Source organism: Cyprinus carpio, chromosome B6, assembly GCF_018340385.1.
Source record: "Cyprinus carpio isolate SPL01 chromosome B6, ASM1834038v1, whole genome shotgun sequence".
Classification (NCBI taxonomy): Eukaryota; Metazoa; Chordata; class Actinopteri; order Cypriniformes; family Cyprinidae; genus Cyprinus; species Cyprinus carpio.
Genome location: NC_056602.1, coordinates 21,328,198 through 21,343,258, shown reverse-complemented (window position 1 = coordinate 21,343,258; position 15,061 = coordinate 21,328,198). Strand labels below are relative to the sequence as shown.

Genomic DNA, 15,061 nt, shown 5'->3' with positions numbered 1-15,061 from the left:
ACAGCACTTTGTAACTCCTCGTCTGTGTATCCTGGCTCAAAACTATATCGTTCTGGATCTTGGTTTGATACACAGTAAAATTACTCTGAGTCTGACAATTCCTCAAAGTCAGTCATGATCACGAGTCACGTCTAGCTAGTTAGTCACGTTTGTTTTGTTTACGGAACCATCAACAGGGCGTCTCGTGTGCTGCGCTAATCACTCCGCCCAAGTAGCCACTCCGCCCAAGTAACGTAAGCTGTGCTCCTATGCCTAGTGAGAATATAGTTCCCAGTATTTATACGATTAAAATGGTCTCTGTCTCATATAGCCTTGTTATTTGTACACGCTGTGACTATACAGATCACAACATGTAAATAGGAAAATGTTTGCATTATTTTGTCACTTATTGGGATTACTATGCTAGCATTATCCATTCACATCCAGTCTTTGTGCTAAGCTAGGCTAGAGGTGGGTGCGTCAAATAACACTTACAGAACGCACAGAAATGAAAAAGGTATGTATGGACTTATCTAACTCTGGGGGATACTGTGAATAAGCTAAAGTCCCAAAAAGTCGGAGTGTTCCTTTAATATTCAGTAGCCAACTAGTGATGAAAACCAGCACACACTGATGTATAAATGTACTCACTCACACCCCTACTCCTGATGTAGCTTCTCAGTGTCACCAGCAGATGCATTTTGAGTGAAGTAGGGGGTTTAGAGGGCAGTCAGCCTCAACCACACACAATCTTGTGAGCAGAATTTGAAGTACAATCATTTTTTAAGTCCTTTAACTACAGTAAGTAGATCTGCACTTTCCAAAGCAAAGTAAACGTCCATAAAAATGAGATCAGACTGTTTGACACTGATTTATGCTTTCAAAGATTTGTTTGACAATAATGCAATGTAAGCTTTAGACTACAATGGTTTATTAATTCCAAAGAATGAAGGATGATTTGCTAAATTAAGTGGTTTTCATGGAAATTATAAACTTTTCTCTATGGTACGTGTGTCCTTTGACTTCAAAGCTTAGTTTAAATAACTGAACTTCCTGTCTTAACTGAAAATAAACCAGCATAACATCCACAAACACACATACACAAACTGCTCACCCCTGAACTTCTTGGGTGGGTTGTTCAGGTCCCCTGCATCTGGTTGGACAACACATCGGTCATCAACCAACCTGTTTGAAACAAACGAGAATGTTACTCTGTAGATGTCTGTACTTTTGGTTTGTCTGTGCATCTGCATATTTGAGTGAGTAAATAATGGTGTGCACTTGTGAGTGTGTGCCTGTATTTAGCCTTTTTTGGCCCAAAGCAGCAGCTTACTGGACATAGTCCAAATTCCACGACCAGTCAGCCAAAAACACAGACACACACACACACACACACACACACACACACACACAGACAGGGTTAAACTGCTGACAGCTGGTTATTCTTATTTACACATCAAAGATTAGCATATAACCACAGCAGACTTTATGTCATCTTGATATTTAAAGGGTTAGATCAGGTTAGGGTTAGGGTTAGGGTTGTGGACCTCTAACAAATGAGCTGGTTCTGCTTGTTAATCATTTATTTGCTGTAATAATCACTCTTGGAACAAAAACATTTGAAATGTACTGCTCAAAATATCCGCTAATCCGCTTTCAATTAAAGTTAATGAACATGCTATTTCAAAGCATTATATCATAACAGGCAGTGTCAATCAACTCACCCCAGAGTGCTTATGAAGCCACTGGTAGAGCCTTCAGCATAAAGGGAGCAAACATCCCCAATGTGCAGGAAACTTGACATTTTATCCACCATGGCAACCACTCCACCACCTGAAGAGGTTAAAGGTCATGACAAGGTCTGTGTGCAGGTTTATCATTAAACAAACAAGCATAACAGCAGCTCTTACCATAAAAAGACCTATAGATTTACTAAAGTAAAGCAACACATATGTATGATGTGTGGTTAGAAGTGTCATTCACTTAGCACATAATACAAAAACAGAACTTTTTCAAACAGAACATATATAAATAAAATAAATAAAAGCTCTGCAGAGCTTTTTAAACAGAATGTTTTCACAAAAACAAACGAAGAATATTCATGTCTAAACCAATTTGATGTTTTCAAAGACTGCATAATTGGCTTAAAACCACAAGTGGCCCGATGCATGAACTAAATAACAACATGTGATATCAAATATCAAATATTCAATCATTGGTAACCCATGATGTGAAGAAAGACAAACAAGTTGAGGACTCTAAAACTGACTGCTGCATCTTCATTCTTTTGTTATTATAGTTTAAGCTGAATCTATCTTAAATTTTAGGGTTGTGACGAGATCTCATGGCACGAAATCTCGCGAGATCCGATGTGTCTTGCGAGAACGTGACAATATCCTTGCCCAGTCCGTTCAAATATGTTTCCATTACACTGGCCCTTTCACCAGTGGTGGTATGTAAGATATTTTATGTTCACATCAGGCAAGCAGACGCATGATAAGCAGTAAAATTACGCAGTGTAGTCTTTATCCAGTCATAAAAACAGAATTTAAAGTTTAACGCGGAATGTCACGGAATTTGTCAAACTTTGAATTAATTAATCAATCAAAATTAGGTAATTACACTTAAATCAAATCATGATATGTATCTGTAAATATAAAGCCGCAAAAGTCGATTTAAATATGAATCCTGCAAGTTCTGCGTGTCTCTATTAATGAATGGCGCAGACGCGCGGTTACATTTAACTCTCGCAGTGATTTCAGCGTCTGTAGTCTCAATAAATGAGGACAGAAACACATTAAGAACACTCCAAAACTGCTCTGAGAGTCACTTCATGAGCATTTTGATTTGAGTAAAACTAGTGTCATATCACATATACAGAACTGTTAAGGTATTCGAGGCAACCCATCAAAATAAAAGTCTGGTACTATTTTTCAGTAGAATATACATAGCCTACTACAACTTCCACAACAACTAAAATGAAACAAACATTATTTTTTAAGGAGTAATCACACATTTGTTCCATGTTTTAATTTTAATAGTAAATCCCCTTTGTTTGCCAAAAATTAAAGTTTACTTAATTGTCAGTAATTAAAAGATAAATGATAAATAAAATGAATGTTTTATGCTTTCATTTGATACCCAGAAAAATGTAAATAAACAACACAGAATTTCTGAGGGAAATTTTTTTTTATAAGGCTACTTTAAGAAAAAATTATATTAATCAATTAATTTGTTTATACACTCAAATAATTAGACATGCTAAAACACAGAATTTGGTAACAATAAAAACTATAAATAATATAGTGAGAAAAAATAAAACATTTCATATTTCCCTAAACATGTATTTTTTGTTAAACTTTTAATAAATTTATGTGAAAATGTAATGTATGTGTTTCATTTTTTTTATTTATTAATGCTTTTTAGTTAATAAAATTTAATTTAATTATTACAAAGGAGTTAATTTTAATTAAAAAAAAATGGAAAAAACAATACAGAACAATTAAAACGGAATTTTTTATTTTTATTTTTGTAAATCAAACGAAATTTAGGAAAAAATAAAATGGATTTCATAGGGCTCTAACTATACTGCGCCCTCCTGTTTGGGAACCACTGCTTTATTCTTTTAAATGGATACATTAATCGTGTTTATTATATATATTTCTTATTAAAGTGGAAATCAGTTTACTAAATAATAAACTTGACTGACTGCTTCACTTCCACTTTAAAGGAATATTTGTGTTGTTTATTATTTATTTTTATTTATACTATTTATAATTTTTGTGCAATTACTTGCCTGTCAGTTGAGTTTGTGGCAAAACCTGCAGTGCTTACATGTTGTTTATTACTGCATAAAATGTATTAAAATAGATGTTTAATTTCATAAAGTACAAGTTTATTTCAAAATGCACCTACATTTTTTGCATTTTGTGTTTTTCAGCTGAATAAAAGTCTATTTTTCCCTATATATATTTCATCATTGAGGATTTCTTTAAAAAAGTCTCAAATCTCGTCTCGTCTCGTTCTCGTGAACCCAGTCTTGTGTCTCGTCTCGTCTCGTGGGATAAGTGTCTCATCACACCCCTACTAAATTTATAATATTATTTTTCAAATTCTCAATTCCAATTCAGTTTATCCCAAAAACTCATTCCTCCACTGAGTTTTGATTACCAGAAGCTGGCAAATTACAAGATGGCAAGTTTAATTAACTCAACTGACTGGACATTCCAAGTCCAGTGCACTGGAATACCACACTAAAAATAAACATTCAGTGTCAAATTTGCAACAGACATACTGAACCAACATATCAAAATAAATTTGAATGCTTATAAACATAAATACAACAATGGATTCCATTTAAATTAACTCAAAACAGTAACCTCCTTTAAAGCTAAGTGCTAAATAATAATACTAATATGAATTTGTTATCTAAAAGTTTTTATTCTGTTTTAATAAAGTGATACTTCGAAAATAAATTCTGTATTATTTACTCTTGTAGTATTTCTGTATCACACATTTTCAAACATAAAAAATATACTAGCCTAATCAACCCTTTGTTCACTTTAAAAATTGTGGTCTATTCAACATATTAAGACATGAAGACATGGAAATGTACTGATAAGACACATCTGATAAGAAATAGGTTTGCTGTATGACATAAAGAAACAGGATTTGTGAGCATACTGTAGGCCTACTGTCTGTTCCATGTAACGCCACTGACGACTGTATCATCACCACAGATTCTTCCTGTTACTACTAGATTTGATTAACAAATGATTAGCCAACCAATCCGTTAATATGCATACAGAGAGAGAGAGAGAGAGAGAGAGAGAGAGAGAGATGTGCGGAGGAGGGATTTGCATGTGAATTTCTTTCTACCTACAAAGCAAAAAACATTCAAGAACTGTTTTTTGTTATATACTGAAAAAAAAAAAAAAAAAAATATATATATATATATATATATATATATATATATATATATATATATATATATTTGTACTTATATATATATATATATATATATATATATTTGTAATGAAGATTATGTCCCATCTTATCTGCTGAACATCAGCATATCGTCCTTCTTGACAACAGAAACTAATTAAATTTTCTACCCTTGTCAACAATTTCAAAACGAGAAAGACAGAAATGAGACCAGGTATGTACACATTAACTTTATCCTGCAAACGCATTTGTGAAAAGCAGAGTCATTTTATGAACTGCTTGTCCTAAATGCGATTAAACTAACGGAACCAGACCTCTTCTTGACTTCATCTTAACATTGCTGTGAATCATTGCGTTAAACAGTATTAAACATCAGCGTCGGCCAAATGACAAACTTGTGTCTTCCTCGTTTAGTTTGTATCTTTTTTATCGTTCTATATGCGAGTTTCTCAAGGCATTTTTTGTAACCTAGGGGCGGGTTCAGCAGGGCGCGCGATGCTCTCTCGCAGATAAGATAAATATTTAATTAACCATAATTCATGAACAAAACTCTTAGTAGTCCATTCATTCTTGTGTAGTCTCTCTCTCACCTCTCTCCGATGAAGCTGGAGCAAAAGTGTCCGCGGTATTTTCCCAAACGTTTCGTCCTCAGTTTGAGAAAGTTATTATCCCGACTCCTCATAGAGTCCAGCAGCGGTCCATCGCCCCGATGTTCGTCTCTTTTCGGCTCGCCGAGTGACTCTGTCAACAGTGCAGTACGACGGGATTCTGGGAAACTGTGTTTCAGTTGTGCTAAGCCACGGTTATTTCAATATTCTGCCATATTCAAGAACTACAAGACCCAGAATTTCCCTTTCATTTGACTAAATAATTTAGTTTTTCTTGTGAAGGGTCTATAGAGAGTATAAAGAGAAACTGTGTTTATTTATAACCAAAATATGCAAAAATGTGTAAGTAGGGGTGAAAAGCAAGTGATGTAACACATTTTGAAATATGTGACCCCGGACAACAAAACCAGTCATAAGGGTCGATTTTTAAAAAAAAAAAAATAGATTTATACATCATCTGAAAGCTTAATAAATAAGCTTTCCATTGATGTTGTTTGTAAGGACAATATTTGACCGAGATACAACTAATTGAAAATCTGGAGGTGCAAAAAAATTTCAGTATTTAGAAATTTGCCTTTAAAGTTCTCCAAATTAAGTCCTTAGCAATGCACATTACTAATCAAAAAATAAAGTTCTGATACATTTACATACATTTACGGTAGGAAAAACCGTGTTATCTTCATGGAACATGATCTTTTCTTATGATTTTTGGCATAAAAGAAAAATCTATAATTTTGACCCATACAATGTTTTGTTGGCTATTGCTAAAAATATACCCGTGCGACTTAAAACTGGTTTTCTGGTCCAGGGTCAGATATTTGTTTGTTAGTGGTGTTATTAAACTTGCTCCACTGCCGTTTTAAATTTTGTGTATGTTTCATTAAAATGACTTAATGTAACCTAAATCATAGGCAACTCTACTTTAATTACCTGTATGCAAAGGTACTATATAAATTCATTCAAGTAAAAATCAGCTGAGAAATTTCAACAGTACTGGAGATGCCTTAGGGCCCCTATTTCTATACCAACTTCCATGCCATTTTTAGAAAGGCAGCATCTGAAAAGCTGTGCATGAGATGTATTTTATTACTCAAGCTCATTTATCAGGGCATCAGATCAGGGAGTTTAGATATCACCAGGGTGAATTTGAATATCAATTAAAGTCATCTTGTTTAAAACAGATGGCAAAAACAGATTTTGATAACCTGATGTGCTGCCTGGTAAATTTGTATGACCATGCTATATATCTGCAACTGTTCACATCAGACCAAAATTACTTCTAAAATAAAGAAGATAAGTTTAAACATCAAAGTAAATTTAAATAATATGTAATCCATTCTGTTTGAAAAAGAGTGGGCTGAGAGATTTTAGCAAGCTGTTATTCTGCTTGTCGGATCCTGTGACCCTACAGTATATGTCTGTTGCAGTTCACAACAGACCAAAATGATGTCTAAAATATAGAAGAGAGAAGCTCAGACACCAAAAGAGTGTTTTTGAATATCTTTAAATGCATTCTAATAGATTAGATTAGAAATAGATTTCGGTAACGGATTTTGGTGACCTGTTATGCTGCCTTGCCAGATTTGGTGACCTCTCTATGTGAATGTTGCTGTTCACATCAAAAACGCTTTCTAACCTATGGACCAGAGAAATTAAGATATTACCATGGTGAATTAAACAAATAAATAAATAAATAATAATAATAATAATAAAACCTTTAAAGCCATTTAAAAGACTTTTGTCAGATTTAATGGCCCTGCTGATTATCTGCAGCTGTCCACAACAGAGCAATCAGACCAAAATCCTTTAAAAATACAGAACAGAGAAGGTTAGACATAAACAGAGTTAATTTAAGGAGCATTACAGACAGTCTGTCCTAAATAAATAAAGCCCTAAAATAATTCCTCATGTAATGGAACACAGTAAAATAATAATGACCAAATAAGAGCAAGCAACAGCACCCAGACAGTGTGTCTAAAAAGATAATTTTTATGAAATTAACTGTTTCTCAGCATCACTTAAAATACTCCCCAAGATAATGTGTGTTCTCGCACAAACATTTAGTGTAGTCTACGAAAGATTTATCTAGATCACCGATTAACTTCAACTGAGATGAATGGGAACGGAGAGCTTCTGAAACTTCTGAAAATTTCTGTGAATAGCTGCAGCTACACATGACATATTAAAATAAGCAACGAACATACTGATCTGGTGAGTGAGTTTATAAATTATGAGAAGCATAAGTACCATAAGTATAAACATATTTTTACAGATGGATCAAAAGACCCAATTACAGGACACACAGGAGCTGCAGTAGTAATTCCCAGCCAAAGGTGTAAGATATATAAGCAGACCTCAAACTATTGAAGTGTGTATACTGTTGAGTTGTATGCCATTTTAATTGCTTTAGAATGGGTTGAACAAAATAAAGTGGACAAAGCTCTTATTTGTAGTGACTCAAAGTTTCTGCCTTGTGTAGCGTTAAGTCAGGTTTGGCCAGAAACCATCAAGAGCTGCTCTATGAAATCATGGTTACTTACTTGAGAATTAAGCAGAACGGCACAGATGATGTGGATTCCTGCACATAAAGGAATAATGGGAAATGAGAGAGTTGACAGATTAGGACTAACTGGACGTGGACTAAAGGACATATTAGAATGTGGCAGAAAAAATCAAGGAAGGAAATATCTGTTCTGCTTCCTTAAAAAGACTGATGACGAGGATTTGATGTTTTAACCGGTGTAGGAGTAATATAATTCCAGAAGATGGCAGTAATGCAACTTCTAGGATGCAAGTTGCTGTTAAAACTTAAAGAAGAAGAAGAAGCGGCTACACATGTCTGCTGACTGATCACATGACTGTTTTTAATCTTAAATTATATGGACATGTTCTGGAGAAAGTAGAATCCTTTAGGTTTTTGGGAATGGTTTTTGATGCTAGTTTAACATAGGCAGGTCAAATAAAGAAAGTTACTGTAAAGTGTAAAAGAGTATTAGATGTGATTAGGAGTGGACGGGGGGGGGGGGGGGGGGGGGGGGGGGGATATGTAGTGGGGCTTTTTGGACATCTTGGAAGTTAAGATGGGTGGCAGTTGGCAGCTTACTATTGGCCAAACCTACAGGGTCATGGTAGGTCCCACTAGAGTAGTAATGCAGGTATGCTGGGAGCATGAAAGGGTTAAAAGTCAGAGTTTTGGATGGGTATGTGGTGATATTGGAAAAGACTTGGGTTTGGAGGGTATGGAATTTAGTCCGACAGTTCCGTTGCCAGTCAGACCACCTTGGTTGTTAGTGGAACCTATAGTGGACCTGCAGATATTAAATAGTCACTCAAAGAGTAGAGTGGAGGTGGATTTATGTGAAGTGTTTTGTAATCATCTGAATGAGGAGTTTAATGGGTATCTGGATATACACAGATGGGTCTAAAGATCCTCAGTCTGGGCAAACGGGTGCTGCATTCGGAATACCAAAAATGGGAATTAAGGTACAGAAGAAACTGTCTGATCAAGTATCTGTAGTTACAGTGGAATTGATGGGTATCTGGTTGGCTCTACAGTAAAAGTGAAAAAAAAGTGATGTGACATACAGCCAATTATGGTGACCCATACTCAGAATTCGCGCTCTGCATTTAACCCATCCAAAGTGCACACACACACCGTGAACACACACCCGGAGCAGTGGGCAGCCATTAATGCTGTGAAGCCTGGGGAGCAGTTGGGGGTTGGGTGCCTTGCTCAAGGGCACCTCAGTCGTGGTATTGCCGTCCCGAGACTCAAACCCACAACCTTAGGGTTAGGAGTCAAACTCTCTAACCATTAGGCCATTCCCAGAGCAGTCCTAAAGAGTTTGAAATCATTTAAGTCACAATCAAGACAAGACATATGAGGTACTACAATGTTACACAAGGATTTCTCAGTTGGGGGTGAAGGTAAAATTTGCATGGGTGCCAGCACATGTGAGTGTTAAAAGAATTGAAATGGTAGATGGTTTGGCAAAACAAGCCAGCAAAAGAGAATATGTGAAATATCAATCTCAATAAGTAAAACTAAAATTGGATGGAAATTATGAAAAAGTGGCAGAGTAGTTGGGATAGAGAGGAGAAAGGGAGACATTTATACAGAATACAACAGAAGGTTGGGAAACTTCAAATGAAATTCGTACAAAAGACTATAGAATACCTAAAAAAAAGGACTCTGTTAGTACTCATTTATTCAGCTTACCGAAGGACACTGGTATAGCAAACATGATATAGAATACAGTTTTGGAAATCATTATTATTAAATAAAGAGGAGGGGGAGAAGAGAGTTGGAAGACTCCCTTCTAGTTATAGTTTCTCTCTGTCTAGCTCCGGTTCACACTCCAGTACAGTAGGTGGCGGTAATGCGCCATTGAAGTTGGATGCCAACCGCCATAACTCTATCTGGACGTGGACGTGCAGTTCACCATGAGCAGAGTTGACACTGGCTATGGCATTAACACTGAGCAGTTCTGTAGTTTTATTTCTCTGCATTTTAGCAGTGCGTAGTGATCTAGATGACATCGTGCTCGAACAGCAGTCGTCGGAGTCACAGAGCACGGATTGTGGTTGTCAGGGACTGAAAAGGGATGTTACTGTTGATGTAAGAGATGAAAACAAACTGGAACATCACGATGATGCAAATATATACTCCAAAACAGCAAACGAAGGTCCACACGAGACAGAGCGCGATATACGCAGTAAGGTAGGTTTGTTCAGTTTATCACTTATGTTTGCAGTTATCATGCTCCTGACGAGTAAAGTGTTGTTTCATACTGGTTTTGTGAAATACAAAAGGAGAATATAAAATCTACTATATAAAAAATAGATGGCTGTCAAGTTAGTATATTGCATTTAAATTAAGTTCTCTACATGTAAAACCATGTGATAGCTTTTTGTGTGGAACACATTAATCTCACTTGACAGCCATTCACTTTCATTATACGGACAACAAAGACATTCTGCTATAAATAACTTTTCATGTAAGAAAAAAGGTCATATAAGTTTTAAAATACATGATGATGAATATGTATTCTTATTTTTGATGAATTATTGTTTCAAGACATCTGAATGTCGTGTGTGTAGCTGGTGCTGCTGCAGGGAGGTTGGTTTATGATGGGAACGGATGACCCAGGAATACCACAGGATGGAGAGGGGCCACAGAGGAGAGTGAGGCTGGACCCTTTTTACATTGAAGAGCATGAAGTCACAAACCAGCAGTTCCAACACTTCACCAACCAGACAGGATACATCACTGAGGTAAATAACAGCCATTTACTGGGCCATAAGACACATAATCAATATACACACTCGCTCAATCAGCTACCTGTGTCTACAGGCTGAGCGTTTTGGAGACTCTTTTGTTTTCGAGGGACTGCTGAGTGAGGAGGTGAAGAGCACTCTGTCAAGTGCGGTGAGAAATACATACACATACATTTTAATTATTCTGTAAAATACATGAGTTAAGTATTGGGTATAAAATATTTAAATTTCAAAGCTAGCTTTCTTCCTTTCTTTTGTTTTGCAATAATGACCAACTTGTTGCTGGCTGTACATTTTCCCTTTATATTTGTACACTACACTTAAATTTACAGTTTAAAGAGACTTCGTAAAAACAGTAGCTGTTTTGTGTTTCTTCCTTTGATTCCTTCTTTTCAATTTTAGCAGCCAGTACTTCAGTCTTCAGTGTTACATGATCCTTAAGAAATTGTTCTAAAGCTCAACTGTTATTGGTGCTCATTTATTAATGGTTCCTGTTGTAAATTTTGAAAACAGTTTTTCTGCTTAATATTTTTGTGGGATGTTATGGCCTATGTTTTTAATTCAGGATTCTTTGATGAATAGAAAGTTTGAACAGCATTTATTTGAAATGGATATCTTTTGTAACACTATATATGTATTTTTTGTCCCTTTTGATCAATTTAATGCATTCATGCTGAATAAAAGTATTAATTTCTTCTTTTTTTATCGTTCTTGTGTCAAACATTTGAATAGTAGTGCATCACAGTTTCCACAGAAATGTCAAGTGTTTTCAACATTGCTAATTATAAGAAATGTTTCTTGAATACTAAAACAGCATATGATAATAGTTTTTGAAGGATCATGTGGCATTGAAGACTGGAAAACGTTGAAGACATTGAAGACTAGCTGCTGAAAATCCAGCTTTGCCATCACAGGAATAAATTACATTTTGAAATATATTAAAATAGAAAAAAATCCTTTAAACTGTAATAATATTAATGGTTGACCGATATTGGTTTTTTGATGGCAGATGCCGATATTTTGGAAAGCAGGGTGGCCAATGGCCGATATATATATATATATATATATGGCCAATATAATTTTATTTTAATTAATGTTTAAGAAATTTGAAATCATTTGAAAATTGAAACATATATGTGTAAAAGAAACATGCTTTTACTTTAGATGACAAAGTATTTTCACAAATATATAAATATTTAATAAAATGTAATTAAAAAGGAAGCAAACACGGTAACCAACAGGGCACTCAGTATTCTGGGAAGTTTGTGTGCATTGGGAATCTTTTCAAATAAAGCCAAGGTAACACTCATTTTACATACAGCACACAGTGGAAATGACATGAATATGGCAGTGGGCAAATGCATAAAGCACAGCATAATTTTAAATCACGAGTTTAAAGTTTGTCGATCGCGCATCTGCAGTGAAGCTGAACTCTCCTCATGTCCGCATTTAATTCGCACGGACCGACCGTCACACAGAGAACACACGATCATGCAGGATACAAATGCTCACTTCACAAGATCACACAACTGGGTTTGACTAAGTTTGCAAGGTTTGTGAAATTAAATGTTCATTAGTTATTCAAAGATTTGTTTAAATGATATAAATGCATATAAGCTGAATGCTGATTGCAAACGAGAAAGTATTATAATGTTGCCTTTCTATTACTAATTATATAAAAGCAATCGTTTTAATACTTTTTGAATACATTTAATTCCTTTGTTTAACAGTTCTGTCTGATTATTAGACAGACTAAGAGCAACAGTGTCATTCTCAGCACCGTCAAAATAAAAGCCCCTCTTTCGAACGCATCAGCCAAACAGAAAAACTTATCGGCGGATGCATATATTTGAAAAATGCTAAATATCGGCCGATATATCGGTCGACCACTAAATAATATTTCACAAACTTACATTTTTTTGACAGTAATTTTGATCAAATAAATTGACCTAAATGTTGAAAAAAAATGTCCATTCTTTGTCAATACCCACATGTTTGTGGGTAACACTGAATTGAAATGAATTCAAGAGGGGGCCAAAGAACAGAATGTCTCGGAAAGACTGGAAATGTTCAAAATGAATTATAAACGTAGTCAAATAATGAGCCTGTCTCTTTGTGCCTGCATGAACTCAGAACTTGAAGATATTAATCTCCAAATATATCCAAAAATAGACAGGACGTACATTTATATAAATAAGCTGCACTTCTCTTTGTCAATGTATAATTATGGTCAGTAGGTGGCTGCTGCTCCTTGGTGGTCACCGGTGAAAGGTGCAGACTGGAGACACCCAGAAGGACCAGATTCAACTATAGAGCACAGGTAAATAAATAAATACATAAAAGATTTAATACTACACAAGCAAGTACTGAATGATTGTAATACCTCACAAATAATACTGTACAATCAGATGATATGTTTTCAAGTCATACATCTGTTTAGAAGTCATAATATTAAACATAATCTCTGTGTTTTTATCTAGGATGAATCACCCTGTGCTGCATGTATCATGGAGTGATGCACAGGCGTACTGTCACTGGGCTGAACGCAGACTTCCAACTGAAGCTGAGTGGGAGTTGGCCTGTAGAGGAGGATTGCAGGATAGGTGCGTGTGTGCCTGTGTTTTGTTCATTGTTTGTCCGTTTTTATGTCTTTTTAACTTATTCTTTATCGGTCGCTCTTGTTAGGCTGTACCCATGGGGAAATAAACTGATGCCCAGAGGGCAACACTATGCTAACCTGTGGCAAGGAGATTTCCCTAACCACAACACAGCAGAGGACGGCTATGCTAACACATCACCGGTAACACGAAGTAGCCCTTTATCCTGATTTACATGTGTACTGGGTTTTAAATTTAGAGAGGAGAAATTACAGAACTCGGACTGATTACTTGGTGTTTTGGGCAGGTGATGTCATTTCCTGCAAATGGTTTTGGGCTGTATGACATGGTGGGAAACGCATGGGAGTGGACAGCAGACTGGTGGAACGTGCATCACACTACAGAAGACAAGTACAACCCCGTAAGATTAATATGAGTGGACTATTCACATATCCATAAATTAAAGGTCTTTCATTTATGCGTTTAAGGCTGTTCATGTGTTAAAGACTTACCCTTATGACTCCTTTCACAGAAAGGACCAGAAACAGGGACAGACAGAGTCAAGAAAGGAGGATCCTACATGTGCCACAAGGTAAAACTTACACAAAGCTATCTAATGTATGACTGACATTAGCACATCAGGTTTATTAAGGTGTGGGATATTTTAAGTTAGCTAACATTGTCATAAATTAATACTTTTATATAGCAAAAAGGATACAGATTGACAGTAAAGACATGTTACAAAAGATTTCTATTTTAGTTTTTAAATACTGCTCTTTTAAACTTTCTATTCATCAAGGAATCCAGAATTTTTTTTTAATGTTTCCATAAAATTATTAGACCACAAAACTGCTTTCAACATGGATAAGAATCAGTGTTACTTAGGCAGGAAACCAGCATAATAGAATGATTTCTGAAGATCATGTGACACTGAATACTGTTGTAATGGCTGCTGAAAATTCAGCTTTGCCATTACAGGAAGAAATTGCATTTTAAAATCTATTAAAATAGAAGAAAAAAGTTATTTGCTATGTTTTGATCAAATAAAAGCAGCATTGGTGAGCATAAGAGACTGCATCTTGCCAACCCCAAAGTTTTGAATAGAAGTGTAAAGTTAGTATGCACATATTATATATGCCTAATACATACAACACATATATATGCACCTAAGAGGAAAATACAGCTTTCATCTGTAAGCTTTTATACAACTTGTTTACATACATGTTAACACATTTTTTTCTCTTTAGTCTTACTGCTACAGATACAGGTGTGCAGCCCGTAGTCAAAATACTCCGGACAGTTCTGCCTCTAATCTGGGCTTTCGCTGCACCGCTGACGCTGAACCATAACCTCAAACATCAGGTCTATCACTGTCATACACTTGAAATCTAGAAGGATTTTGTATTTTATGAAAATAAAGCCATTTGTAAGAGTTTGTTGTTTTTTATTTCTGTTCTTTTATTTATTTATTTTTTGTTGTATACAGGATGTGATTCTATCCTGAATTATTGGAAAATGGTTCTAAATCGAATTTAAAAATGTTAAAAAAAAAAAAAAAACACTTAAGCCCTACAAGTTTGCTTATTAACAAACTAATAGATGTGTACACTTTTGAAAGTTGTAGCTAATGAGAGTGTGAAAGAATATTATTATGTA

General features: G+C 35.4%; 2 protein-coding genes across 3 annotated transcripts in view; one reads left to right on the top strand and one right to left on the bottom strand.

Moving 5' to 3' along the window:
• Positions 1 to 5,757, bottom strand: part of LOC109091563 (inositol 1,4,5-trisphosphate receptor type 1-like) — a 43,383-nt gene extending 37,626 nt beyond the window's left edge. Inside the window, exons 1-3 of one of the 2 annotated variants that reach the window (XM_042726216.1) lie at positions 5,514 to 5,757; positions 1,704 to 1,812; positions 1,094 to 1,164 (exon numbers count right to left, since the gene is read on the bottom strand). In XM_042726216.1, coding sequence (XP_042582150.1) covers positions 1,094 to 1,164; positions 1,704 to 1,795 — 163 coding nt within the window. In that variant the 5' untranslated portion in view covers positions 1,796 to 1,812; positions 5,514 to 5,757. The remainder of the gene's footprint in view (positions 1 to 1,093; positions 1,165 to 1,703; positions 1,813 to 5,513) is intronic. The other variant, XM_042726217.1, reaches the window with a different exon arrangement.
• A 4,165-nt stretch (positions 5,758 to 9,922) lies between these two features.
• sumf1 (sulfatase modifying factor 1) lies at positions 9,923 to 14,837 on the top strand. The gene is made up of 9 exons (XM_042726212.1): positions 9,923 to 10,251; positions 10,632 to 10,805; positions 10,885 to 10,959; positions 13,046 to 13,128; positions 13,289 to 13,411; positions 13,494 to 13,608; positions 13,713 to 13,826; positions 13,938 to 13,997; positions 14,653 to 14,837. The coding sequence occupies exons 1-9, from the start codon at positions 9,997 to 9,999 to the stop codon at positions 14,752 to 14,754; spliced, it is 1,101 nt and encodes a 366-aa protein (XP_042582146.1). The 5' UTR covers positions 9,923 to 9,996; the 3' UTR covers positions 14,755 to 14,837.
• The last annotated feature ends 224 nt before the right edge of the window (positions 14,838 to 15,061 follow it).